The 26,931-nt window shown below is 42.7% G+C and overlaps 1 protein-coding gene and 1 long non-coding RNA gene across 4 annotated transcripts in view; one reads left to right on the top strand and one right to left on the bottom strand.

The window, feature by feature from the left end:
• Positions 1–26,931, top strand: part of PCDH15 (protocadherin related 15) — a 2,278,876-nt gene that overhangs the window by 1,868,906 nt on the left and 383,039 nt on the right. For both annotated transcript variants that reach the window (XM_063961739.1, XM_063961738.1), the window contains exons 23-24: positions 1,547–1,687; positions 9,334–9,446. In XM_063961739.1, the coding sequence (XP_063817809.1) occupies positions 1,547–1,687; positions 9,334–9,446 (254 nt within the window). The remainder of the gene's footprint in view (positions 1–1,546; positions 1,688–9,333; positions 9,447–26,931) is intronic.
• LOC135056490 (uncharacterized) overlaps positions 22,859–26,931 on the bottom strand; it is a 72,569-nt gene continuing 68,496 nt past the window's right edge. For both annotated transcript variants that reach the window (XR_010243989.1, XR_010243990.1), the window contains one exon: positions 22,859–23,049. This is a non-coding gene — a long non-coding RNA (uncharacterized LOC135056490). The remainder of the gene's footprint in view (positions 23,050–26,931) is intronic.

Below are 26,931 nucleotides of genomic sequence, written 5' to 3'. Positions count from 1 at the left end.
GGTGGCTCCAGATGTGGGGCTGCAGAACAGTCCAAAATTCAAATTTGGGAGCCACACCAACTTCCACCCCAAACACTACCAAACATTTCCGTCTGTGACTCACTGGCAGTTGGTGTGATTCCCAAATTTTACTTTTGGACTGCACTGCAGCACCACATCTGGAGCCACGACTGGAGTTGAGCAAGGTGGAAGCAGCAGTGGGGAAGATTGAGTGAAGGAGGTGAGGGAGGATGGGACCAAGGAGGCAAGTTGAGGGGGGGGGGTCAATATAAGATAATGAACTTTGTCACTCGTAGCGGGGCAGAAATTGCAAAAGTGGCGTTGGCTGGAGGAAGAGGAGGATGGCACTGTAGGGGCAGCAGAAGAGTGATGGGTTGAGGAGATTTCATGTTTGCTGACCTCAATTTTGGAAGTGAAAAAGAGGGAAAAGTCACCAATTTAAATGTAACTACTTAATTGCCATGGGGTACATGTCCAAAGTTTGCTTCTTGATGCATTGCAGTGACATATATCACATTTTTCAGGCGTTTTGTTCACAGTACTCATGGTCTTGACACAGATTTGGTCAGAGTTGCTATTACTGCTGCTTCCTTGGAAACATCAGTGAAAGCTCTGTATATTAATGTAGCAGGATACATCTCTTACAAGTAGACGCCTGCTGCTGCAGTAGTGATTTCGGCACACATAGGAAACCACCTGTCACAGAGGTCAGGAAATTTTTGTCCAATGATGGGCATCCCTGGCCTCTTTCCTCCCCCTAAATGACACCGACACGCTTCTGTTTTCACTTAACGCAGGCCGTCACTGCCCACAAAATGGTATCAGACTGTCAACCAACAGTCTGATGCTGAGCTGCAGGACATCACAGGTCCTGCACATGCACAAAGTACTTAACATCGGTACTTTGCAGCATGCGCTGCAGCAAAGATCAGACATGAATTAAGGCCAATGTGCATAAGCAAAACTAAAGGCATGAAAATAACTGTACACGGGGGCTGTATTTCTAATATGTGTCATATTTGGAAAGTTAGATTAGGTTATGTGTGCATATAAATCTGATTTCCCATGCAAGGGTCCGGATGTAATGACTTGTATCACCTGTGTGTGCTTTCATATTTTTAATTGTATTTTTGTTACCAACTTCAAATTTGTCTTTATGGTATTAAATTGCCCTATTGAAAGTATATAATTATTCCTGTCTACTAGCATTACCTAAGCAGCAAAAAAAAGTACTTTGTGACTATGAAGAGGCCATAGGGCAACTTGTTAACCACGGAACATCCCAGTGAGTTCATCTTGTAAGAGAATGGATGTAGCAGTAAGCTAAAGGATCAACTCAAATATAATTACTGATGTTTTGTGGGAATATATTAAGTTTTTCTTTAATTCGTTTTCTAATACATCTCTTTACCTACAGTACATAACTATTAAGCATGTTTATTAGAAGTCAATAAGTGACAAATTATGGTAATTTTTATTAGTCTAGTTATGGTCTATTGTTGAGATTTATATGTCCTTACTCTTTGTATTTCTGTATCTCTCCTAGGGAACGCCTGCAAGTCATGTCAGGTACAAAGTAGACGTGGTCCGGTTTCCATACAGTGCTAGCATATTTGATGTGGAAGAGAACACTGGTCGTGTTGTAACCAGGGTGAATCTCAATGAAGACCCCAGCACGATCTTCACAGTAAGAATACCAACTTTTCAAATGATTTACTTTATTTTTCCTTTTTTAAACCTCTTGCAAATGTCAGCGATATAAAAAGTCCAATCCTTTGAATTCCTTGCAGTATTACATGCAGAGTGTTAGGGACTGAAAAAAAACAGCACAACTTACTAAGGATGTTAGTTATCACTTTTACTTTCAGTATCTAGCACATTGCATACACATAATTTTTATATCTGGGCAGGAACGGTTCTAGACCAAGTGAAGCCAAGGGCCCCAAGGATAAAGCGGTCATATTTGTGGGAAGGGAGGCCTGGGGCTTCCTCCCCTGTTGGCAGCCTGTAAGTAGTGCCTGGAGTCTTCTACTTTGTGCAGTGGCGGAGTTGTGTAATATTGCCGGCATATCTATTTTAATTTTTTACTCAAGGCCATATTTATCATTTATTGGGTTTTAGACTCTATAATTATCATTTTTTCTTCACACAATAAGAAATTATAGAACATCCAAATTTATCAAAAATCACACCCAGGGACCAGGAGCTCTAATAGGGGCCTGTCCCTGCCATGTGTAAAAGTTTCAGTCTCTAATGCGATACTGCGTGTGCAAGTTCTTGTAAATGTACAAGCGGGGAGTGTCAGGGAGGGATATTACAGATTGCTCTGCCAGTATCTGTTGCATAATTTTATATGCTGAGTACAGTTCGGGTGTGCTCGTTGAATTGCAAACAGATGCAAACCTGCACAGACATTGGCGTATCTGTACTGGGTATATAATTAATTATGCTTACCTCTCTGACGGCTAGAGCTACAGAGCATCAGAAATCACTGGGAAAATGGAGTGGCAGAATGCTCAGTAGAGATGTCTGCAGGATCAAGACGTGGGGTGCCATATTCCCAGAGACCTGTGACTGTACAGTAGACTCTGGCACAAAGCCAGAGTCTACTGTGTTCAGTGCGCAGTCACAGAGGAGGGGGCCCAACTAATGAGTATATTTTACTCTATGAAAACAAATATTTAAAAAAAAAATGGTTGTAGGTATGTCTTGACTTGAACCTGGCACATATGCTACTGATGCAGACATTAAAACATATTTTACGGATGCAACTGGTAACTCTATAAATGTTACAGTGGAAGATCTTAAAAATAATACAAGGCGACACCATAGTTACAGTATGTGATTTTTTTAATATTCAAATAAAAACCATTACAGTTTGTCCCAAGGAAAAATAAATACAAATTCAGACCCGATCTTGCAGTTTAGATAGTACTGCATATACACTGATATATGTAATTTATTTAATAAACAAATTCTCTGCATTCTATAGAAAATAAGAGACAGTTCTAGTTGTCTGTCCTGGTGACATCTCATCTCTTTGCTCCAGTAAAGGTCACAACCCATTGTTCTTCAATGCATTAAGTTGCTTTGATGGGAAAATAAGTATGGTGTCACATTTGTTTGTGATGGGTAAACTCACCTTTATAAAAACAATTTTCTGCTTCATTTAAAAGCACTTAAAACAACAGCTAAAACCATTCCATCATTTTTTTTATTTGTAAAACAAAATAAATTTGGCACAATGTATCAATAAAAGATTTGTGTATACATACTCGTGTGGCTATGGTCAAAGTAATAATTTAATAATATTTTATTCCTGTGCAATTTATTAATTACCGTATATACTCGAGTATAAGCCGACTTTTTCAGCACTTTTTTTTGTGCTGAAAAAGCCACCTCGGCTTATACTCGAGTCAGCTTTAGTGCCAGATATGCCCCACAGTGCCAGGTGTGCCAGATATGCCCCACAGTGCCAGGTGTGCCAGATATGCCCCACAGTGCCAGATATGCCCCACAGTGCCAGATATGCCCCACAGTGCCAGGTTTGCCAGATATGCCCCACAGTGCCAGGTGTGCCAGATATGCCCCACAGTGCCAGGTGTGCCAGATATGACCCACAGTGCCAGGTCTGCCAGATATGCCCCACTGTGCCAGGTCTGCCAGATATGCCCCACAGTGCCAGGTGTGCCAGATATGCCCCACAGTGCTAGATACTTACCCTCCGTCGCTCCCGCGCTGTCTTCTGAAGGAGGGACACAGAGAGCGCAGCGCGCGGCTCTCCTGTGTCCCTCCTGCATCTCCAGCGGCAGCGGCGTCTGAGTGGTAAAGGAAGTGCACGAACCGGCACTTCCTTTAACACACGCCGCTGCCGCCGGAGATGCAGGAGGGACAAAGGAGAGCCGCGCGCTGCGCTCTCTGTGTCCCTCCTTCAGAAGACAGTGCAGGAGCGACGGAGGGTAAGTATCTAGCACTGTGGGGCATATCTGGCACACCTGGCACTGTGGGGCATATCTGGCAGACCTGGCACTGTGGGGCATATCTGGCAGCATGAGGGCATATCTGGCAGCATGAGGGCATATCTGGCACATCTGGCACTGTGGGGGCATTATTGGCAGTATGAGGGCATATCTGGCAGTATGAGGGCTGTGTACGGCTAGAGCTGCATTTCCCACCCTAGGCTTATACTCGAGTCAATAAGTTTTCCCAGGTTTTTGTGGTAAAATTAGGTGCCTCGGCTTATATTCGGGTCGACTTATACTCGAGTATATACGGTAGATCATATTGCTACAGTATGTAGAATGAATATAACTTTTTAAATGTCTTGTTTACTTGCTGTGATAATCCCTTTCTCCGGCAAAATAAAAGTTGAGGAAAGGGGTTACCACTGCTTCATAAATAGTACTTACTATAAAACACACTACATAAATAACCCAAGGTCTCCTTGTTTTGCAGAAATATTTATCTGAATTATTGATGATTCAAGGATACTGTAAGAACTTGCGCTTTAAGAGGAAAAAACAATTAATTACACTAAGTGTGTCAATTTAAAAAGAAAAACAATTTATTAAAAACAATATTCTGTGCAATAAATATTATACCACATAAATTTATGGATAAAAGGGAATAGTTTATCTGATGTATCGGGTCAGGACATATGGCGTAATACAACGCAGGGAATCCGTTCCAAATAGTGCCTTATTAAGATGGAAGTCCAGTAAGGGTCCAATTTAGAGAGTTTTTTGTGCAATTAGAGAGTCCAATATTCGTTCCATACACCGCTAGAGGATTGTAAAGCGTGTCCCATGAATAGGTGGGTACCTCATGCAATACGATGATTGGAAGCTGCAAGCTCTATGCAGCAAAACAATTGGAGCAGGACAATCCTTTTTTGAATCCAAACCAGCCCTTGCCATCTGCCAACCATCTGGAGGAGTCCTAGAGAGGAACCACCAAATCATCGCATTGCATGAGGTATTCACCTATATGGGAATTGCGTTATTATCCTCTAGTGATTTGCCAGCTAGCCAGAGAAATCTTAGAAAGGCACCATCCAATCATCGTATTGCATGAGGTACACCAGTTCCTTCAACAGCCTGACACCAGACACCAGTTCCTACAGTAGCCTGACACCATTTCCTACAATAGCTTGACACCAGTTCCTACAACAGCCTGACACCAGACATCAGTTCCTACAGCAGCCTGACACCATTTCCTACTGGTGTCTGGTGTCAAGCTACTGTAGGAAATGGTGTCAGGCTACTGTAGGAACTGGTGTCAGGTTACTGAAGTAATTTGTGTCTTGTTTTAAACTAATGTAGAAACTGGTGTAAGGCTGCTGTAGGAACTGGTGTCTGGTGTCAGGCTGCTGTATGAACTGGTGTCAGGCTACTGTAGGAACTGGTGTCTGGGTCACGCTACTGTAGGAACTGGTGTCTCGTGACAAGCTACTGTAGGAACTGGTGTCTGGTGTCAGGTTGCTGTAGGAACTGGTGTCTCGTGACAAGCTACTGTAGGAACTGGTGTCAGGCTGCTGTAGGAACTGGGGTTTGGTGTCAGGCTGTTGTAGGAACTGATGTCTGGTGTCAGGTTACTGAAGTAACTTGTGCCTCGTTTCAGGCTAATGTAGGAACTGGTGTAAGGCTGTTGTAGGAACTAGTGTCTGGTTTTAGGCTACTGTAAGAGCTAGTGTCTGGTGTCAGGCTGCTGTAGGAACTGGTGTCAGGCTGCTGTAGGAACTGGTGTCTCATAACAAGCTACTGTAGGAACTGATGTCAGGCTGCTGTAGGAACTGGTGTCTAGTGTCAGGCTGCTGTAGGAACTGGTGTCTGGTGTCAAGCTACTGTAGGAAATGTTGTCAGGCTACTGTAGGAACTGGTGTCTGGTGTCAGGCTGTTGTAGGAACTGGTGTCTGGTGTCAAGCTACTGTAGGAAATGTTGTCAGGCTACTGTAGGAACTGGTGTCTGGTGTCAGGTTACTGAAGTAACTTGTGTCTCATTTCAAGCTAATGTAGGAACTGGTGTAAGGCTGCTGTAGGAACTGGTGTCTCGTGACAAGCTACTGTAGGGGAACTGGTGTCAGGCTGCTGTAGGAACTGGTGTCTGGTTCTTTTCTCTTTTTGCTAACTATCTTTAATTTTAAAAACATGACTTCATAGGGCTAGAGATTTTTAACTGTATCATAATGACAGATTATGAGGACCCATCGAAAATGCTATATTTCTAACATATGAAACTGATCCACTTCTGCTGATGATCTTTAAAGATTTTCCCCTAATTTCTTGCTTAACGTGTATTAAAAAAAAACCACAGTGAAATAATTGACAGATTACATTACTAGACATATCTGATTGAGATTGATGGTGAGCCATTGTTAATGCTTTTTATTGAGTAACAAAGATGTATTTTCTAAAAGGCACACATTTACAGCAGGTTATATAAAAGGTGAACACTGATTGGATTTGTGTTCTTGCAGACACGTAGTAGTTGAGAAGGTCCTCAATTAATCTGTTGTGTTTTTATCTCTGTTTTTAGAGATGCTGTGTATTACATGACCATATTACAACATCTCTATTTAACACTTACAGTTAACTTATGTTGGAGAAAACCTCAGAAATTACATATTAAAAATTTTTTTCATTACCCTGTTACCAATTAGGTTGTGCTATGTTATGTTTTCCAATAAAATAGGTGCACTATTGTTGTACATTGCTTTCCATTGTATGATGATAACTTTGTGACCTGACTGTTTCTCCGGTTTGCCCTGTTTTGTAACCTTTACTGTAGTCCCTGTAGACAACTATGGGGATGACAGACTTAATCAATTTAACCTGATTATAGTATTAGCTTGAACGATCATTGGGAACCAGCGAAGCCAGAGAAAGGATTTGCTGAATCCCCTCCCAGGTCAAATAAGAGTGACAGTGAATGGACAATAGAAGTGCATTTGCATGTCACTGCCTTTGCCTTAGGCTGCTGATGAAAGGGAGAATTCCTTGTCTTGTGACAGGGTTTTCACCAGCATTCCAAGAGGCGCTCTAAAATGTCAAACTGCAGGGATATATTATTATACATTTCTGTAATACGTACTTATACGTAGTGTTGGCTACAGCAGCAACTGAACCACTGATGGTAAATAGAACCTTAGAGCATCAAGCATTCTTTTTACAATTTACAGCAGCATGTATTGGCGGTTGCCCATCTTCCAGTTTAATGCACATAATGTACATAACCTACAAACTCCATTCATGTGGCCGAATGTGCAAGAACTGAGATGCCCATACTGTACTAGTGCCTGTGAACTTTGTAGTCCTGAATGGTGCATTCTTATACTCCACCATCGGCAGGTGCAGTTTCTATGTCTGACCATGCCTCCTATGCTTGCAGCTGCCTGCATGAATCCCATAATACACCCAGTGAATGCACCATTTTTGCTTGCACCACTAGCCACCTTCCAGGAACGCCCATCAGTCGTCCTCCACATTTCTAATATCGACTGACCAGCATGTTGTAACAAATGCACAGTAGGGATTTTAAGAAAAGAATTGCTCAACTAGGTGAACACCAGTATTGAGTGCATGCATCTCTGAATCAGACCTAATCTGCTTTTGGTACTTTGCTTGTTGAATGAGCAAAACATCAGATCCAACCCCATAACATATAGATTGTTGTCAGTGCTAATGAAACTATTGGGGAGTATAAAATCCCTAAATACCCATTTAAGTGCATATACCAAAGATTCTACTAGAAAAAAAAGTGAAATATTCAAAACTGCAATGCAGAATGTGGCCGCAACATTTTATACAATTTGTTAATATACAATTGTCCCTGTTCTGTTTACAAACTATACTGTAAATTGACTATAAAATGTTCTCTTGCAAAATGAGGTCATTCCTCAGAATAATGAAGATAAATCAGAACACAGACCATATAGCTAGAACTTTGCATATCTGCTAAACCGCCACTGTTGCTACAACATTCATTTACAGGACATTTTGATGCAACTTTGCTGATCTCTACAACTCCTGTGCGTGGACCAAACAAATACCTAATATGACCTAGATTTGTACAGCTCAAAATATATGACTCAGGGACCTTACATCAGCAAACATGGTGATGATGTAATCTCTCCTCAATTTACCAAAATAATGTAACTTGAGCAGCTGAACAAAACTGTCCTGGCACATTCCGATTTGCTGAGCAGTCTCTGTGGGTACGCATTAGGGTCTACTAGTTAAAAAATAAATATATGTTACAAAAATGGATGAAACATATTCAATGAAAACGTATTTAAACATTAAATGAGCTTTGCTTTCATCTGTTACTTTGTCTCTTGGGTGACAAAACAGATATTGCTGCAGAAGCTGGCACAAGGGTTATCGCTAAGTGTAAAGCTTTGTTACTTTGGCCAAAACATATAGAAGCTCTATTGGTGAAAAGATCCAGTTCACCCTCAATAGGTCTTTTCACCCTTAAATAAATCGATCCTTTCATTTCAACCATAATGGCTTTGATGGGTGTTGTTAAAAGCAATGTGCTTAAGACTGATTCAAGAGCTGCAATCCTTTCATATTCTGGGGCTGTCCATCTCCTATTCTGGTGTTTCTTGATTTCTGTGGAAGTGCCCAAATTAGTGAAATTAGCACTTTAGTGCACTAAGGGCCTAATTCAGATCTGATCGTAGATGTGCTAAATTTAGCACGTCTACGATCAGTTTCTCGGACATGCGGGGGGATGCCCAACATGGGGCTAGCCCGCCCCACATGTCTGGCTCTGCCCCCCCTACACTGGTGCAGAAGCATCGCACGGCGGCAAGTAGCTCCATGCCTGCCCAGCTCCTGCGCTCTGGCAGGGAGCTAACTGCCACGTCCCGGGTCACAGCAGCTGTGTGTAACGTCATGCAGCTGCCGCAGCCTGCCCCCCCTTCGTTCCGTATACGGATCCGTTGTCCGGACTGCACCCCGCCAACGGCGTTCTAATGCGGTTGCATGCCCCCTCCAGCCCCGAGACCGCTTCTGCCTCTGCCTGTCAATCAGGCAGAGGCGATCACAGGCCAGAGGTGCTTTTAGCATCTCACTGGGATCCCGGGGTGCGCATTACCCCGGGAGCCCAGTGAATTACCCCCTAAGGCTACTTCACCTCAGTTTAACAGTATAATCTACTCATGTACAGGATCACAAAATACTTAGATAATATATATGGCACAATCAGATTTATTTTTTCTCCCTAAAAACTTGATGACATTAAATTGCTAGAACAATCATATTCATTGTTCTATTAAAGATTGACGATTTACAATCAAATCGATAATTCTTTCTGTGTTTCTTCCTGTAGCTGGTTGTGATCGCTTATGATGACGGGGACCCTGTGAAATCTAACAGCACAATGGTTATAATAACAGTTCTGCAGCCATCTGTAATCCCACGGTTCACTCAAGAGGAATACAGGTAAGATTATTTTATTTTTCATTTCTTTAACTAAGCACAAACGTAAAGCTTAGAACCACAGTAAATATAAATGAGTAATACATTTTTCATTTTTTGCAGTTGCATTGTATGTATTCCTTATTACTACAAATGACTCTTTATTGTCAGCCCCTTTGGGTCGGAGTTTTATATACTAGTTTTAATAACACAATGAACAATGATATCTTTTAGACTTTTTACACCAATGGCGAGATGTATCATACCTTGGAGATAGATAAAAAACTACTAACCAATCAGCTCCTGTCTTTTTATTTTAAATGCAGCCTGTAAAATGGCCGTTAGGAGCTGAGTGGCTAATACTTTATCTCTCTCCACTTTATCTCTTTCCAAGGCTTGATATATCTTGCCTCAAAACTGAGGTCAGAAAGTGTGACGACTGAATGTTATTGACAGAATTTTGAATAGAAAATTGAGTAGCTCTCATTTGCCGCCCCACTGGCATGCCCTCCAAATTCATTGACAACTTTGCTTCCTTGCTTCCTCACTTCCTCTCTTTTGACATTCCCTCCATTATCTTAGGCGACTTCAACATCCCAACTGACATCCCCACAAAATCCTCTGCCTCTAAACTCCTTAACCTTACATCTTCACTCGGTCTCTCCCAGTGGCCTCCTCCCCCTCCTATGTGAATGGGAGCTTCTTGGGTCTGGTCTTTACTCACCACTGTGATATTTCTGATTTCTCCAACTCCCCATTTCCCCTCTCAGACCACCACCTGCTGTCCTTTAACTTCTCTCTCTCAGCTACTCCATTTCTACCTCCTAAGGCTAAATGCAACATTGAGGCTATCAACATTTCCTTATCCTCCCTACTCAACTCACTTCTCTCTTCTATACTGTCTCTCTCATGCCCTGAACAAGCCATATCCCAATACAATGCTTCCCTTACTTCTGCTCTTGACTGTGTCGCTCCATCAACCACTATTCACCCTCTCAGATCAGCACCTCAACCCTGGCACACCAAATGCACCAGATATTAGCAAAAATGCTCATGTGCTGCTGAGCGACAGTGGAGGAAATCACGCTCTAAGGAAGACTTCCTCCATTTCAAACTTATGCTTTCTTCATTCAGTGCTGCTCTTTCCCTCGCTAAACATACTTCAAAAACCTCCTATCCCTTACCACCCCTCCCCTTTCCTCTTAACAACTCTGACATCTTGCTCCCATGTATCTGGTGGGGAAGTCATGGCCCTCATCCATTCCTCACCCCCTTCCACCTCCCTACTTGACCCTATCCCCTCCCGCCTCATCTGCTACCTCACTCTCTCTGCCTGCTCCCATCTTGCCAACTTCCTTAACCTCTGCCTCTAATCAGGCACTGTCTCCTCTGCCTTCAAGCAAGCACTTGTCTCCCCTATTCTTAAAAAACATACCCTTGATCCAAACACTCTCTTTAACTATGGACCCATCAATCTCCTTCCTTTTGCCTCCAAACTCCTTGAGCGTATTGTCTATAACCACCTGACTGCCTTTCTTTACTCCCACTCGCTACTTGACCCATTACAGTCTGGCTTCCATCCTCTCCATTCCACTGAAAATGCCCTCACAAAAGTCTGCAGTGACCGCCTATCTGCTAAATCCAAGGGTCACTACTCTTTGCTTATCCTACTTGATCTCTCTGCTGCTTTTGGCACTGTGGACCACCCTCTCCTTTTACAAATCCTTTACTCCCTTGGTCTGCGTAATACTGTGCTCTCCTGGCTGTCCTTCTACCTCTCTGACCATTACTTCTCTGTCTCCTCTCATGGCTCCACCTCCCCTCACTTCCACTAACTGTAGTTGTCCCCTAAGGCTCTGTTCTTGGGGGGTCATTCTGACCCTATCTGCTAAATCCAAGGGTCACTACTCTTTGCTTATCCTACTTGATCTCTCTGCTGCTTTTGGCACTGTGGACCACCCTCTCCTTTTACAAATCCTTTACTCCCTTGGTCTGCGTAATACTGTGCTCTCCTGGCTGTCCTTCTACCTCTCTGACCATTACTTCTCTGTCTCCTCTCATGGCTCCACCTCCCCTCACTTCCACTAACTGTAGTTGTCCCCTAAGGCTCTGTTCTTGGGGGGTCATTCTGACCCGATCGCTCGCTGCAGTTTATCACAGCACAGCGATCTGGTTGGAACTGCACATGCGCTGGCGCTGCAGTGCGCCAACGCATGCCAGCCGTCATTGCCTAGCAATCGCCTCTTAGGCAGAGACGGTCGCTGGGCGGGAGGGGGCTGGATGGCAGCGTTAAGCCGCCGTTTAGGGGGCATGGTCCGGCCAACGCAGGCGTGGCCGGACCATTAGGGGGGTGGGCCGCGGCGGCTGCGTGATGTCACACGCAGCCGCTGCGGGCTGGGGAGCGACGAGAAGCTCCCGGCAGGCACGCTAAAGCTGCGCTGGTCGGCAGCTACTCTTGAAGTGCAAAGGCATCGCTGCTGTGCGATGCCTTTGCACTTCTGTGGGGGGAGGCCGGCACTGACATGTGGGGCAGACTAGCCCTGTGCTGGGCGTCCCCCCATATGTCAGTGTGAATGATCATAGCTGTGCTAAATTTAGCACAGCTATGATCAACTCGGAATGACCCCCTTGGCCCTCTCCTTTTCTCCCTCTCTACATCCTCTTTAGAAGAACTCATTAGCTCTTTTGACTTACAATATCATTTCTATGCTGATGATAATCAAATCTACCTTACCTCCCCTGACCTCTTTCCTGCTCTCCTCACTTGTCTATCCAACTGTCTCTCTGCTATCTCTTCTTGCATGTCCCAGCGCTTTCTTAAACTTAACATGTCTAAGACTGAGCTGATCATCTTCCCACCCTCCCACACCACCTCACCTCCCACAATTTAATTATCTATAGATGGCACTATTATCTCCTCTAGCCCCCAAGTGTGCTGTCTTGGAGTAATCCTTGACTCCTGCCTCTCCTTCAAACCACACATTCAACACCTATCACAAACCTGTCTTTTCCATCTCAAAAATATTTCCAGGATCAGACCCCTTCTCACCCAGGATGCCACTAAGACCCTTATCTACTCACTGGTCATATCTAGACTGGACTGCTGTAATCTCCTCCTGACTGGCATCCCTTACATTTACATCTCTCCACTCCAATCTGTCCTCAGTGCTGCTGCCTGGATCATCTTCCTCACCAAACACACCACTTCCCCTCTCTAACTAGCCCTTCACTGGCTCCCCTTCCCCTTTAGAATCCATTTCAAGCTTCTCACACTCACTTACAAAGCCCACACCTACTCCTCTCCCAGTTACATCTCTGACCTTATCTCCCTTTACACTCCCACCTGTCCTCTTTGCTCTGCTAATGCATGCCGCCTCTCCTGCCTTCTGATTACCTCCTCCCACTCCTACCCCCAGGATTTTGCATGTGCTGCTCTCTTTTTCTGGAATTCTCTTCCTCTCCTCCTCAGACTTTCCACCTCTCTACAAAACTTTAAATGGGCTCTTAAGACCCACTTCTTCATCAAACCCAGCCATCTCTCATCCTAAGCCTTCTGTGGCCCATGCTCAATTTCTACCTCATCTGTGTAACCCATGTTTGTGTGCCCCTCCCCTTTAGAATGTGAGCTCTCACGAGCAGGATCCTTTTCCCTCATTTGCTTTTACGTCTCTTACTTAGCCTATCTTCTTTTTAATACTCCCTATCTCCTTTTTAATACTCCCAAATATTTTGGTTTTCTGCCACCCTGATACTTATTTCAGTGCTGTTTTAATGATGCAGTTATATTTATATACCCTGTACTTGTCCTATATTGTATTGAACTGTAAGTCACTGTCTTTACGTTTTGCTAATTTGTGTACTCTGTAATTGGGTGCTACAGATCCCATGTGGCGCCATATAAATAATAATAATAATATATTTATTTATATGCAGGTTAAGTATCCCATATCCAAAATTCTTGGGACCAGAAGTATTTTGGATATCAGATTTTTCATTGGATTTTACATGGGACCAAAGTCTAAGCATAGAATTAATTTATGTTTCATTTACACCTTATATTGTATACACACAGCCTGAAGGTAATTTAGGGGGACATTTATTAAGCAGTGATAAGAGCGGAGAAGTGAGCCAGTGGAGAAGTTGCCCCATCATTCAATCAGCAGCTCTGTATAATTTTATAGTATGCAAATTATAGATGTTACTTCAGTGCTGATTGGTTGCCATGGGTACTTCTCCACTGGCTCACTTCTCCGCTCTTATCACTGCTTAGTAAATGTCCCTTTATAACACTTAACTGATGATTTTTCCCCAAAAAAAACGCTCAGAAATTGTCGGGGAGGGGGGGGGGGGGGGTTATGGGTGAATTAGGTGAAGAACATGAATTTAAACCTATGCAAAATGATTTTACTTAAAAAAAAATAAAGAAAAATGTACAATTATTTTTTCAAACGTCGGAACATCGATCGGGAACATTGACACCATCAGAACATCAGTACCATTGTCACCATCGCGGCTTTAGTTTTTAGAGTCCGGACAGCTGCCATGTACACAGGGGGGGCTTGGGGGCAATGATTTACACTTACCAGCGGCTGCTATTGTCTGCATCCGCTTGGTGGGGAATCCTGCCATACTGACCAGTTAGCAATGATCGGCAGCACGGCAACATTGGGTCGCTGGTTGCTGGAAGGCAGAGGGACCTTCTGGTCCCTCTGACAGCAGCAGCAGAGGGAAGTTTCCCTTCCCTGCCGCTGCTAACACTGTTTATCTGACTGGTCGCATCCTGTGATGGTCAGATAAAGCACTTGCAGGCATGATCGTATCTGATGCAACCATGCCAGGCAAGTGGTTAATACAATATTTTTTATAACTTTGTGTACATTAAGACATCAGAAAACAAAAGTTTCACCATCTAAGTCTCACTCAATAAATACTGTAATTCGGAATATTCTGTATTTCAGAATTTTTGATATGGGATTCTCAACCTGTACATATTTATTTATTTGTTTATTTAATTTTTATTCCCCTATGTCAGACCTTACCAGATACACAGTCCCAAAGTATATTAATAGGAAATTGCCGTGGACATTTACATGATTCTGAGTTAGATGTGATGGTGGAAATGTGCAGTCAGAACAGAGTGTGAAGGGGCATTTTCAAATAGACAGAGCTCAGTATGAGAGTGTCCAGAAAATGTAAATCCATGCAGACCAGCATTTAAGCTTTCGTATATCTGTTAGATGGCTGATCTTTTGCACCTATAATAGAGTAGCCCTGATGACTTGTAGTAAACCAGGGGCATATGCTACCTGCGTACTCATCACAAGATACTGCAGCCACAGCCAGACTGCCAATTCTGGCACATGCCAGATGGGGTGGTCTGGCTGTGTGAAGATGTGGGTGAGCTGCAGCCTTCCAGAACTCTGTTTGGAAAGCATGCTTTGATGGGTGCATGCAATGGGGTCCTGCCCCTTAACTCGTGGTCACATTTCATTTTTCTTGTGCAGCGCATGCCAAAGGGATGCCAGGCCAAATTAAAGTCCCAGTCTGTCCCTGCATAGGGGGAAATACTTTATTTTCTGACAATGTTTCTTTTGACTAGTGTATACTATATTCACATCTAAATCTGTGTTGGCCCCTTGGTGCATGGTATACAGGTTTAAACTGTATTGATTTGTCTAGTGAGGGACCATGGGGTTCATTCCGAGTTGATCGCTAGCTGAAGTTGTTCGCTGCGTAACGATCAGTGAAAAAAATGGCTAATCTGCGAATGCGTATGCACCGCAATGCGCACGTGCGTCGTACGGTACGAAGTCCATTGTGGTTTTGCACTGGTCCAATCACACAGCCGATCGCAAGGAGATTGACAGAAAGAGGGCGTTTATGGGTGTCAACTGACCATTTTCTGGGAGTGTTTGGAAAAACGCAGGCGTGGACGGGCGTTTGCTGGGCGGGTATCTGACATCATTACCGTATCACTCATCGCAGCAATCATCGCACAGGATAAGTAACTACAAGGCTGGTCTTGTTATGCACAAAATGTGTTTGCAGGCGCTCTGCTGCACAGGCGTTCGCACTCCTGCAAAGCGAAAATACACTCCCCCGTGGACGGCGACTATGCGTTTGCACATCTGCTAAAAACTGCTAGCGAGCGATAAACTCGGAATGACCCCCCATTGTACAGTATATGGCCATTTTATTTTCTCTGCTATTACACTTAGCCTTTATTCCACATTCCATATGATACTTTGTGCTTTATAAAGCATTATTCTGACCTTGAGATGCAAGAGCTGTCTGTGTTTAAACTAATGTGCATCCTTCTATCTGACAAATGTATCTTTTAAAATGGTATTATGTATTCTGAATGCTATTAATAATAATACTAATATGGGCTTGTAATGTAATACATTATGTAAATCCATCATGTTACCAGATCTACATTAAATGATCATAAATAATAAAATAAATGAACAAACAAGAAACAAGTTATGAAAAACCGGAAGCTGCTTCCTCTGATATTAAATCAATGGTGGAACAATAAAAACACATTCAAACAGTAGAACCAATAACTTATGTATGACTGCTACACTGACATTCCAAAACAAACTGTGCTATTTTATCTCCAAAGATTATGGGATATGAACATGCCTCTATCATTCTTACTTGTATAGGAAAAAAACAGTCATTATGAAGCCTATGCTTGCCACTAAAGAGGTTAAAGGTTCACTGTGGGCACTATATAAAAAACGGACTATTAAACTTAAGGCCCATATAGACGGGCCGATGTGGGAGAGATGTGTGCTGAGCGAACCGCTCAGCACACATCTCTCCCACCGCTCAGCACAGCGCGATCTGTGCTGAGCGTGCGGGGGGAGACAGGGGGGGGGGGTGCACTCATTTCTCCAAGCGGGTGAAGTGAGCGATCCGCTAGATTGGCCTGGCCAATCTAGCACCAGCGATAGCGATGCGCGGGGCTGCGCATCACTATCACTGTAGGGGGTACACACGGAGTTATAATGCTTAAATTCTAAGCAATCTAGTCAGATTGCTTAGAATATCGCTCCGTGAGTTCCCCCTTTAAACTGATACCTTTATTAACAAGAGGAGATATCATTAATATCTTCAAGTATGTAAAGGGACATCACAAAGAGTTATCAGAGGAATTATTTATTAAAAGAACACAGTTTAGGACACGTGGGCACTCGCTGCGGCTGGAGGAGAGAAAGTTCCGAACGCAACGGAGGAAAGGGTTCTTCACTTTTAGGGCAATAAGGATGTGGAATTCCCTGCCAGGGAAGGTGGTAATGGTGGACTCTGTAAATGGATTTAAAAAAGGAATAGATAAATTTCTGAATGAAAATGATATCCAAGGTTATAATATTTAAAATATCTACATGGTTAATCCGGGGGTAATATGAGATATAGTAGTTAACTAGTCATAAAACATAATTCAGCGGGTATGTTGAATCATCACAACTTAATACAGGTTGAACACGATGGGCAATTTGCCTCTATTCAACCTCAATTACTATGTTACTATGTTAATTACTTATACAGTGCACGCACATTACGCTGCACGTACAGAGAATATTACAACCATTTACAGTAGTCCCGTTGCTTATAACATGGTTACATGTAGACAGGGGCGGTTTAAGGGAGCAGGGGACCCACGTGTAGCCTCCGTTGTGGACCCCCTCCTCTCCAGCAGCAGTATACTCTGGCATAATGCATAATGCCAGAGTCAGTTGCGCATGCCCAGGTGCCTTGTTCATAAGGACATCTCCAGTACGCATGCTCAAATCACTTGGAGATGGGTGCGGCAGCCATTTTACGCAAGACTTCTGTCCGCAGTGCATGGCTGCCGTTGCGGGACTCCAGAAGGGTAAGTATAATACCTAAAAACACCTATGCATGTACATACTGTGCTTACAGTTTTGTTTTGTTTTGTTTTTTGTCAAAAGCCAATTGACTTACCAGTGTGCTGTTGGACTGTGGAAGGAAATAAAGAGCAAACAGAGTAAATCCATGCAAACAAGGGGTGTACAAACAACATACAGATAGGGCAGGATGGGAGGCATTCAAGATATCAATGCTGGAATCCCGACACATGGTGATATACTGTCGGTCACGATCCCAACCGCCGCCCAGAATCTCCATTTGGGTGGTACTCCATGCCACCACCTGAGGGTGAATATGCAACCAGTATTCTGGTTGTTGGGATCTCGGCATCGGTCTCCTGACCGACGGGATCCCCACAGCTGGGGTATCATATTGAATCTGGCAGGATGTATCATGCAGTGCATATTCCATGTGATACTTCTCGCCACTTAACGCATGCATAGCTGCATTTTTTATCACCATATGCATGAATAGTTCTCAATATAAATGCAAAGGACAGCTCTTCCAATAAGAGCTGTCCTTTTCATTGTGAGGATCCTACGGATGGGATGTAGTTAATTTCCCAATCGAAATACCAACACCGGAATCCCAAACGATGCCATAAGACTGGCATCTAAGTCCCGATGGAGGTCAGGATGCTAGCGTCCAAATACTGATGCCTGGAATCCTGTATGTTCTTTTAGCTGGACGTGCTTGCAACCTGGTGAGGGGGGGTGGGAGGCATTAGAAGGGGTGTTAGGGTGCAGGGACGGGAATGGTTTTGTTAGGTACCGGGGAGTTTGGGTTAGGGTTAGGCACTAAGAAGGTGTGCTTAGGGTCAGGCAACAAGCGGGGAGGGTTAGGTTTATGCAGCGGGGAAGGGAGGGTTAAGGTTTGGCATCACCAGAGAGGGTTAGAATCAGGCACCACCAGGGAGGGTTAGAGTTAGGCACTTACATGGGAGGATTAAGGTTAGGGTAGGGAACAGGTGAGGGTTACGGTAATTTCCGGGGGGGGGGGGGGGGGGGGCGGTTGGGATTCTGATAGGATGCCTCGGTCGGTATTCTAACTGCCAGCATCCCATCCATCAGAATATCATACTGAAACCTAGCAGATCCTACTATAGGCAACAGCAATATAGATGCCATTGCCTATCGAGTGCAAGCTCTGGAAAGCTTCGATTTACAGAGCTTGATACATATGGGGAACGTGGCAAACCTCCGAAAACAGCAGGTTTCAGAGTTTTGACCACATTTTACCTTTAGTACATCCCATCTGTAGGACCTGATTCATGTTTGCCAGGAATTGCACAGCTACAAAGAAGTGTCTGTGCAATTCCGTGTCATTAAAATTCAAACGCACCAGGAGGCATCTGTAGGAAAAGTCTCCTGTTTGCATTAGCGAGAATCCGAGTGCTGGGTCTGAGGATCGGTCAGGATTTCTGATGGTTTAGGCACCAATCAGCCTAGGTACACTGAAGCTTACTCAGGTTGGCAATATGATCTGGACACCAAGGTCACGGAAGTCTACATCCATCAACACAGACCCTGGATCCAGAACACTTCCTGTTTTGGAGAAAGGTGCCACTCCCGCTCTGCCCCACAAATGCTGCAGCTTGTCAATCATGCTGCGGCTGACAGGTGGCTGCGAGTGACATCACAAGACCCATTCTGCACATGAGCAGACTGGGTCTTGTGCTTGCACAGACCCCCAAACAATGAAATAAAATAAATGAAGTAAAAAATAAATGTTTTGTTGAAACATACTGTACACAGAACAGCACAACATATGCCCAAGAGACAAATCACCAAACAGCATCAGTGGAGCATTTGCAAAAAAACAAAGTGATTGGCTAGAGCTGGAGAACATCACTATTTGCACCTGCATATACCACAGCTTTCAAAAGGTATGAGGAGATTCCACGCTGGCTAAGGATAAGTGTCAAAGATGATGAAAAACCTGATCACATGTTAATCTGGAGATGTAATACAATAATTCTTTAATTTAGGAACCCAATTGTCACTTTATATTTTCATTGCATTGCTCTCACTTACTTTTAATACAAGGTAAACTCATTACATATATTTTTAATATGTAGCCATTAAAAGTAAAATGTTATTTTGGATTATTTTACAACAGTGCTCCATGAAGCAGTGTACTTTCATCTACATTTTATGTTATAACACAGCTTTCTCTGGTACATATGCATCATTGTTAGGGGAATCCGGTCAGGATCCCAGCAGTCGGTATTGCGGCAGTAAGAATAGCTGATGCCGAAATGCCGACATTGGCGTCCCGAATAAGGTCTCCAGCCCGACGCCGGAATCCCCACCACCAGGATCCCAAACTAACAGCCACTGCCCCACCAGAGAGGTAAGCCATGGGGGCAGGTAGGTTTAGGCTGCTGGGGGAGGGTTAGGGTTAGGCTGTGTCCTGGGGGGTTAGGTATTGGCTGCAGGAAGAGAGAGGGGTAAGGTTTATGCAACCCCCAGGGAGGGTTAGGGTTAGGCTGCAGGGGAAATGGTGAGGCTTCTGGAAGGGTTGGGTTAGGTTTATGCGCCACCGGGGAGGGTTAGGGTTAGGAAGCGGGGGTGGGGCGGGGGTTAGGTTTAGGCTAAAGGAAGGGATGGTTAAGGTTAGTGGGCGAGTGGGGGGAGGTAAGTATGCCATGGTCAGTATTCTGACCGGTGGAATCCCGAAAGCTGGCAAATTAGTCACAACACGTCCGAGGCTTGCCAGGGATCACAAGCTTCCTCCATCCCTAAATCTGCAGTCTGCTGATCTAGCAGCAAACATTCTCCATATATTGTAACATACATAAAATATTATGATTATAAAATAATCATAACATTTTATATAAAATGTGTTTAAAAAAAAAAACGAAAAAAAACTTGTGTGTGTTCAGACCAGGGAGTTGCACTGTGTTACACTCAGAAAGTGACATGCCACTGCATTAATAATATATGTGCTGTGTGTGAGTCATTTTTTTTTGAACTTGTATGTGTGTTCAGGCCATGCCACTGCATTAATCTATATATATATTAATGTGAGGGTGTGTGACAACATCTCCGGCCCGATCAGCCTGTTCTTTTGCACTGTAGCAGCACAGACTGGAAAAACCATTTGATGTTGAGTGAGTTGCGAACAGATTTGCAGCTGGCCGGCGTATGCAAAGCTTTTCACACAGCGTATGCAGACTTGCACGGGGCGGGTATTCACTCTGCATGGGTGGCGACGATTTGAACGCAAACCTCTGCAAATTTGCATAGGAGCGATCAGGTCTGAATTAGGCCCTAGGGCCACTGTGCAGTTTGATAAAGCCAACAGTAGTGGTTACATGTAAACGCAGCAACTGGTGCTTTATCTATCTATCTATCTATCTATCTATCTATCTATCTATCTATCTATCTATCTATCTATCTATCTACACATATATATATATATCACTCACTCACTCATCACTAATTCTCTTACTTCCCGATATGTTAGGAAGCTGAAATTTAACATACTCAGGTGAGAAAAAGGAAAACTATATAAGTAGAATTTTAATAAATCTCCCCTAAGGTGATGAAAAGGAAGTTGACATAATGACGTCACTACCGATGCGTGGCTTGCATTGCATGAACGATAACGCCCAAATGGACAATCGGATCAAAATTTGGATTGCACCTCCAGTGTGTAGAATTTCATAAACTACAAAAATGTGAAAGCCCTCACTCACTCACTCACTCACTCACTCACTCACTCACTCACTCACTCACTACTAATTCTCTTACTTCCCGATATGTTAGGAAGATGAAATTTACCATAGGTATTCTGCAGGTGGGAAACAGGAAAACTACGTAATTAGAATTTTTAAAAACCTCCTCTAATGGTGTTGACATATAGACATCATTACCGATGTGTGACTTGTGTTGCGAGAATGATAACGCCTAAACGGCTCAAAATTTCCAGTATGTAGAATTTAATAAACTACAAAAAATTTCCTGTCACTTTTTACTGTCTCTACTACGGGTTCTCCTCGAGTAACGCAAAAAAACATGGATTAATTTTTAGGTACATTAAGGTGTCTCAAATTTACAGCTCCTTAGATTTACCAAATTTTTAACACTCATTTATATTTACAACCATGAAAATCAGAAACTCCCGTATGAACAACGGGTAGAACATCAAGTATTATATAAGTGCTGTTAGTTGCAGTGTGAAGTTGTTGGTATTTGTTAAAAATAAATCTAAAAAGCAAAACAAAAAATTATGTTTGTTCGGGGGCAGGCCATGCCACTGTGTTAAATAAGCGCCGTGAGCCACAGTGTGAAGTTGTTGACATTTGTTAAAATACAGAAAAAAGTTGCTGTTTAAAAAAAAAGCAAAACGTGTCTGTTCAGGAACAGGCAGTGACACTGTGTTACAATAACATTCAGTAGGTTCCGTGCCACCGCATTAGTCGATATGAATCACGATCAGTTGTTAGAAGAGCAGGAGCAGCAGCCAAGTACTAGTGCAGCTGCTGCCAGGAAAAAAAACTAAACTTTTCCCAGAGACCCACAGGTGATGAGGATGAGTCCACTCAGTACATCAGAGTGACACAATATTTTGACATCTGGTAAGGTCTCAGAGAATTGCTCAACATTAGTAACACCTCTATGGTGACTCAGTCTGATACGGTAACCATTCATAAAATTTTAGAGAATTATTTTAATGACAGTGTACAAATGAGCATGTCAGACAATCTCTTTGACTAGTAGGAGAATAAAAAGGCAATTTGGAGCCCCTTGTACAAACTCAGCGCAGCCGGGAACCTTGTGAGTGATTGCTGTTGGGAATCATGGAAAGATGATATTCATAAAAATGAACTACAAATTCCATGAGGTAGACCTCCCGCACCAATTACGTCAAAGAGAAGATACTTCTGTAATGGTGGATTCCTGTGAATATGAGTTAATATTGTGTGATGATGATGTTAACACTGATGATGGTGAGGATGTGGATGATATGCCTTAAGCCCATTGATAGTTTGTTTTGGGGGGCCCAAACAAACCAGGCACTTCAGACACGAAAGTGGTAGTCCCTGGCGCTGAAGTGCTTGGTATGTTAAACTGTGCATGTCCTTTTTAATATCCAACATAAGGGTGGGTGATAGGGCCCAAGGACAATTCCATCTTGCACCACTTTTTATTACTGCCACTGCTGTGTGGCAATGTTTCATAGATGTGCCATGAACTGTCGTATGCTTGTGCCGCTGCTGTTGCTTAGTAACCAGCCAGCTCACTGCACCAATAAACTGGATGAAAACAATATTGTGAACTGTGAGGTGGTCAAAATTTACTGGAAATAACTGGAAATTAATGTTATTGTGGGCAGTAATGCTGTAGGAACAAAACAGGCACACATTGCATGATTTTAGCTTTTTGTAGCATGTAAAAAAAACCAGATCCAAAACCAAAATACATGAGAGTGGTTTTGCAAAATTAGAACCAAAACACAAAATGAATAAATATAATATACAGTATGTAGTAATTTATAGCAAGAATATGCATTTTGTGAGTACGGTACAGTATTTATTTTGCAATGTTTATTTCCTTTATTTTCAGACTGTATACCTCCATTTATTTTCTTCTATTTGCCACACATATTTGTTTTCACTTCACTCCATTAACTTGAAATCTTTTTTTGTCTGTGCTTTGCTTCCTTGTGTTAGACATTAGTATCCTCAAATATGACAATTTCAGCTTTGCAGAATATACTATCAATTCTAGTAGAGTATGAGCATAAACAAAGAAAAAACATAAATAAATGTCTACTTTTATGCTTGTATCTCAAACAAACAGACAAAAGCAAATACAAAAATAACACTACCGAATTTATAGGCAGAATGGATATCTTTAATGTGTAACCTGGTTTGGGGAATTAATTAGGAAAAATCCTCATTATCCTATCAAAGGGTTTGGTAACATTGTACATAGGGGGTCATTCCGAGTTGATCGCTCGCTAGTTAGTTTTATCAGCCGTGCAAATGCTATGCCACCGCCCACTGGGAAGTGTATTTTAGCTTAGCAGAAGTACGAACGCATGTGCAGCCGAGCTCTGCAAAAACAGTTTGTGCAGTTTCAGAGTAGCTCTGAACCTACTCAGCGCTTGCGATCACTTCAGCCTTTTCGTGTCCGGATTTGACGTCATATGGTCAGTTGACACCCAGAAACACCCCCTGCCTATCAATCTTCTTGAGGCCGTAAGTGCGACTGAAAACTTCGCTACAACCTGTGCACAACCACAACGGGCTTTGTACCCGTACAATGCGCGCGCATTGCGGCCCATACACATGCGCAGAAATGCCGATTTTTCACCTGATCGCTGAGCTGCGAAAATCGGCAGCGAGCGATCAACTTGGAATGACCCCCATAGGGCCTAATTCAGACCTGATCACAGCAGCAAATTTGTTAGCTAATGGGAAAAACCATGTGCACTCACTGCAGAGGGGGGGGCAGATATAACATGTGCAGAGAGAGTTAGATTTAGGTAGGGTCTGTTCAAATTGAAATCTAAATTGCAGTGTAAAAATAAAGCAGTCAGTATTTACCTTGCACAGAAACAAAATAACCCACCCAAATCTACCTCTCTCTGCACATGTTATATTTGCCCCACCTGCAGTGCACATGGTTTTGCCCATTAGCTAACAAATTTGTTGCTGCTATTAGGTATGAATTAGGCCCATAATCCATTACTGTGCTACCCCATTGCTAGCTTCATTCACTACATAAATACCAATTACAATTGCATAGAGTCAGCCTACATCAAACAATCATTTCTTGTTTTTACCTCAATACAACTTTTATGAGCTCATGCTATAGTAGTGTAACATTTCTCATCAAAACTCCCCCTTTTCAATGTAAAATATAGATTTGAGTTGTGAACAAGCATTTGTCCTTTTTAATAGATCAGACAGGACCTGGACAGATAGAGTGTTGGCTAAAATGCTTTTATATTTTAGAATGTTAGTGCATATACAGTAACTAGCTGTTCTACCCATTCTTTACTATTATTTATTATTATTTATTACCAGTTATTTATATAGCGCACACATATTCCGCAGCGCTTTACAGAGAATATTTGGCCATTCACAACAGTCCCTGCCCCAGTGGAGCTTACAATCTATATTCCCTAGCACATTTATACACACACACAGTCATTCTAGGGTTAATTTTGTTGGGAGCCAAATTAACCTACCAGTATATTTTTGGCTTGTGGGAGGAAACCGGAGTACCCGGGGGAAACCCACGCAAATACGGGGAGAATATACAAACTCCACACAGTTATGGCCATGGTGGGAATTGAACCACTGTGCTGTGAGGCAGTAATGCTAACCATTACACCATCCGTACTGCCCATTCTTTGCACAGGAGTTTCTGATTTTCACCATTGTAAATATAAATGTTCCCGTAGCAGATACGGTAAAAAACGACAGGACCATTTTTGTAGATTATTAAATTTTACACACTGGAGGTGCAGTCCAAATTTAGATCCAATTGTCCGTTTGGGTGTTATCATTCACGCAATGCAAGCTACGCATCGGTAATGATGTCATTATGTCAACCCACCTTTTCATCCCATTTAGGGAAGGTTTTTTTTTTATTCTAATTGCGTAGTTTTCTAGTTTCCCACCTGCAGAATACCTATGTAAAATTTCATCTTCCTAACATATAGGGAAGTAAGAGAATTAGTGATGAGTCAGTGATTGATTGATTGATTGAGTGAGTGAGTGAGTGAGTGAGTGAGTGAGTGAGGGAGGGACTTTCGCATTTTTGTAGTATATTCTACAAACTGGAGGTGCAATGCAAATTTTGATCAAATTGTCCATTTGGGTGTTATCGTTCCCGCAAAGCAAGCCACGCATCGTTAATGGCGTCATTATGTCAACACTCTTTTCATCCCCTTAAAAGATTTTTTTTTTAATTCAAATTAGGTAGTTTTCTGATCAGGTCTGAATTAAACCCCTAATTCAGATACCAACGGATCTATGGCATGAGCACAGATGACCAATACATTGCACATGCGCAGGACCCGTTCTGCGCATGTGACCCTGCAATGTCGGATGCACTAGAGCTAAGACGTGAATATTTCCTTGCTCTCACTGTACACAGTACCAATGTCAGTTTTTACTTTCCACTGATTATCAAGGTCAGTAAGTCTTCCCAAGTCTTACCTCATTCTCCATCATCAGAAGCACTGATACAGCAGCTTTAGCCGTACATCACCTTGCATTTTCTACATAATGTAGGTCTATCCCATGTTGTTTGACAGTTTGTGGATTGTTTTTGCCAGTCAATACACATTACTGGCTGTTATTTTGACAGCTCCCTCTGCAGTTATGGAGCTTCTGCATTGCCTGACCATTGGATCCCAGTGCCCTACAGTATTCAGCTTTCTCCATTGTACATGTACAACTAATGGACTTTTGCAAGCCACCTGTCAGAGTTTGACTCCTTTACATGCTTCTGCTATTATCCATTGTTGTAGGTGAAACTTTTTACCATGTTCCGTGTTCTTCATGAAAACAGTAAAATCAATGTTATAACCTTTACTGGCTGGTTAAAAAGATTTAAGTTGCAAGCTTTTAAGATTACTTACTTCAAGCATGCTATCTTTTCTTGAAAGCTTGACAGTTAACTCTTCTCCGTTAATCACAGAATATCACAAAGTTTTTAAGTTCCCATGCTTCAGTAGCTAACAGAGTACAGTGCTATATGGCTGATTCTAACACCCTTCTGTCTGCTTTTGCAGTATATTGTCCATATTTATTGCAGTGACAACAGTGATCTCTATTTATGGGGCCTATGCATTATTGTATTATGCCCCATTAAACCTTTGTTTCCACATGTTTTTAGCAAAATAAAGTATTGTAACTAAAATATAGAAAGATACAACAATATATCAAAGGAGCGCTCCCTTGATATATTTTTGTATCTTTCTATATTTTATTAACTATTTGGCACTGCAGTGTTGCCATTTGGGAGCTGCTTGTTATTAATCCTATATATATATATATATATATATATATATATATATATATGCTCCTCCACATGGCTGGTATGTCCTGAGGAAGAGGCTGATGCCTCAAAACATGTTGATACGATACCGCAGATATTCCATTGTTAATAAACACCGATGTAAGAGGAGTCCTGTGGAGTGCCGTGCTCTATTGGTGGAGTGTGTGTGTGTGTATATATATATATATATATATATATATATATATATATATAACTGAGCAGGAAAGGTGGCTTTATAAGCGCTAGGGATTGTTTGGTTTTGTAAGTATTGTAACTATTCATCATTTCGGCTACACTGGATATCTCCTGTGTCCCTTACAGGACTGAAGTGGCATTTGTTTCCAGGGCCTTAGGGGGCCTGGTTTAATTATGGAGGTTTCGCCATGCCCCATTTTTCAAAAGAACATTATAAAATAAGTTTTTAGGTGGCGCCGATCTGCCTGTGCCATGTGCCCCTCAGCCAGGGTCAGATCCAGGGAGGGGGGTGTGATCAGTGTAATCACTCCATGCCTGCAGACTGAGAAGACTGCTCACTGCTGCACTCAGCGGCAGCAGCCTCCCAGGAACTACTGCAGCTCAGCACGCAGTAG

The sequence above is a fragment of the Pseudophryne corroboree genome, chromosome 3 (genome assembly GCF_028390025.1).
Source record: "Pseudophryne corroboree isolate aPseCor3 chromosome 3, aPseCor3.hap2, whole genome shotgun sequence".
NCBI classification, from domain to species: domain Eukaryota; kingdom Metazoa; phylum Chordata; class Amphibia; order Anura; family Myobatrachidae; genus Pseudophryne; species Pseudophryne corroboree.
This window is presented reverse-complemented; position numbering and strand designations above follow the sequence as displayed.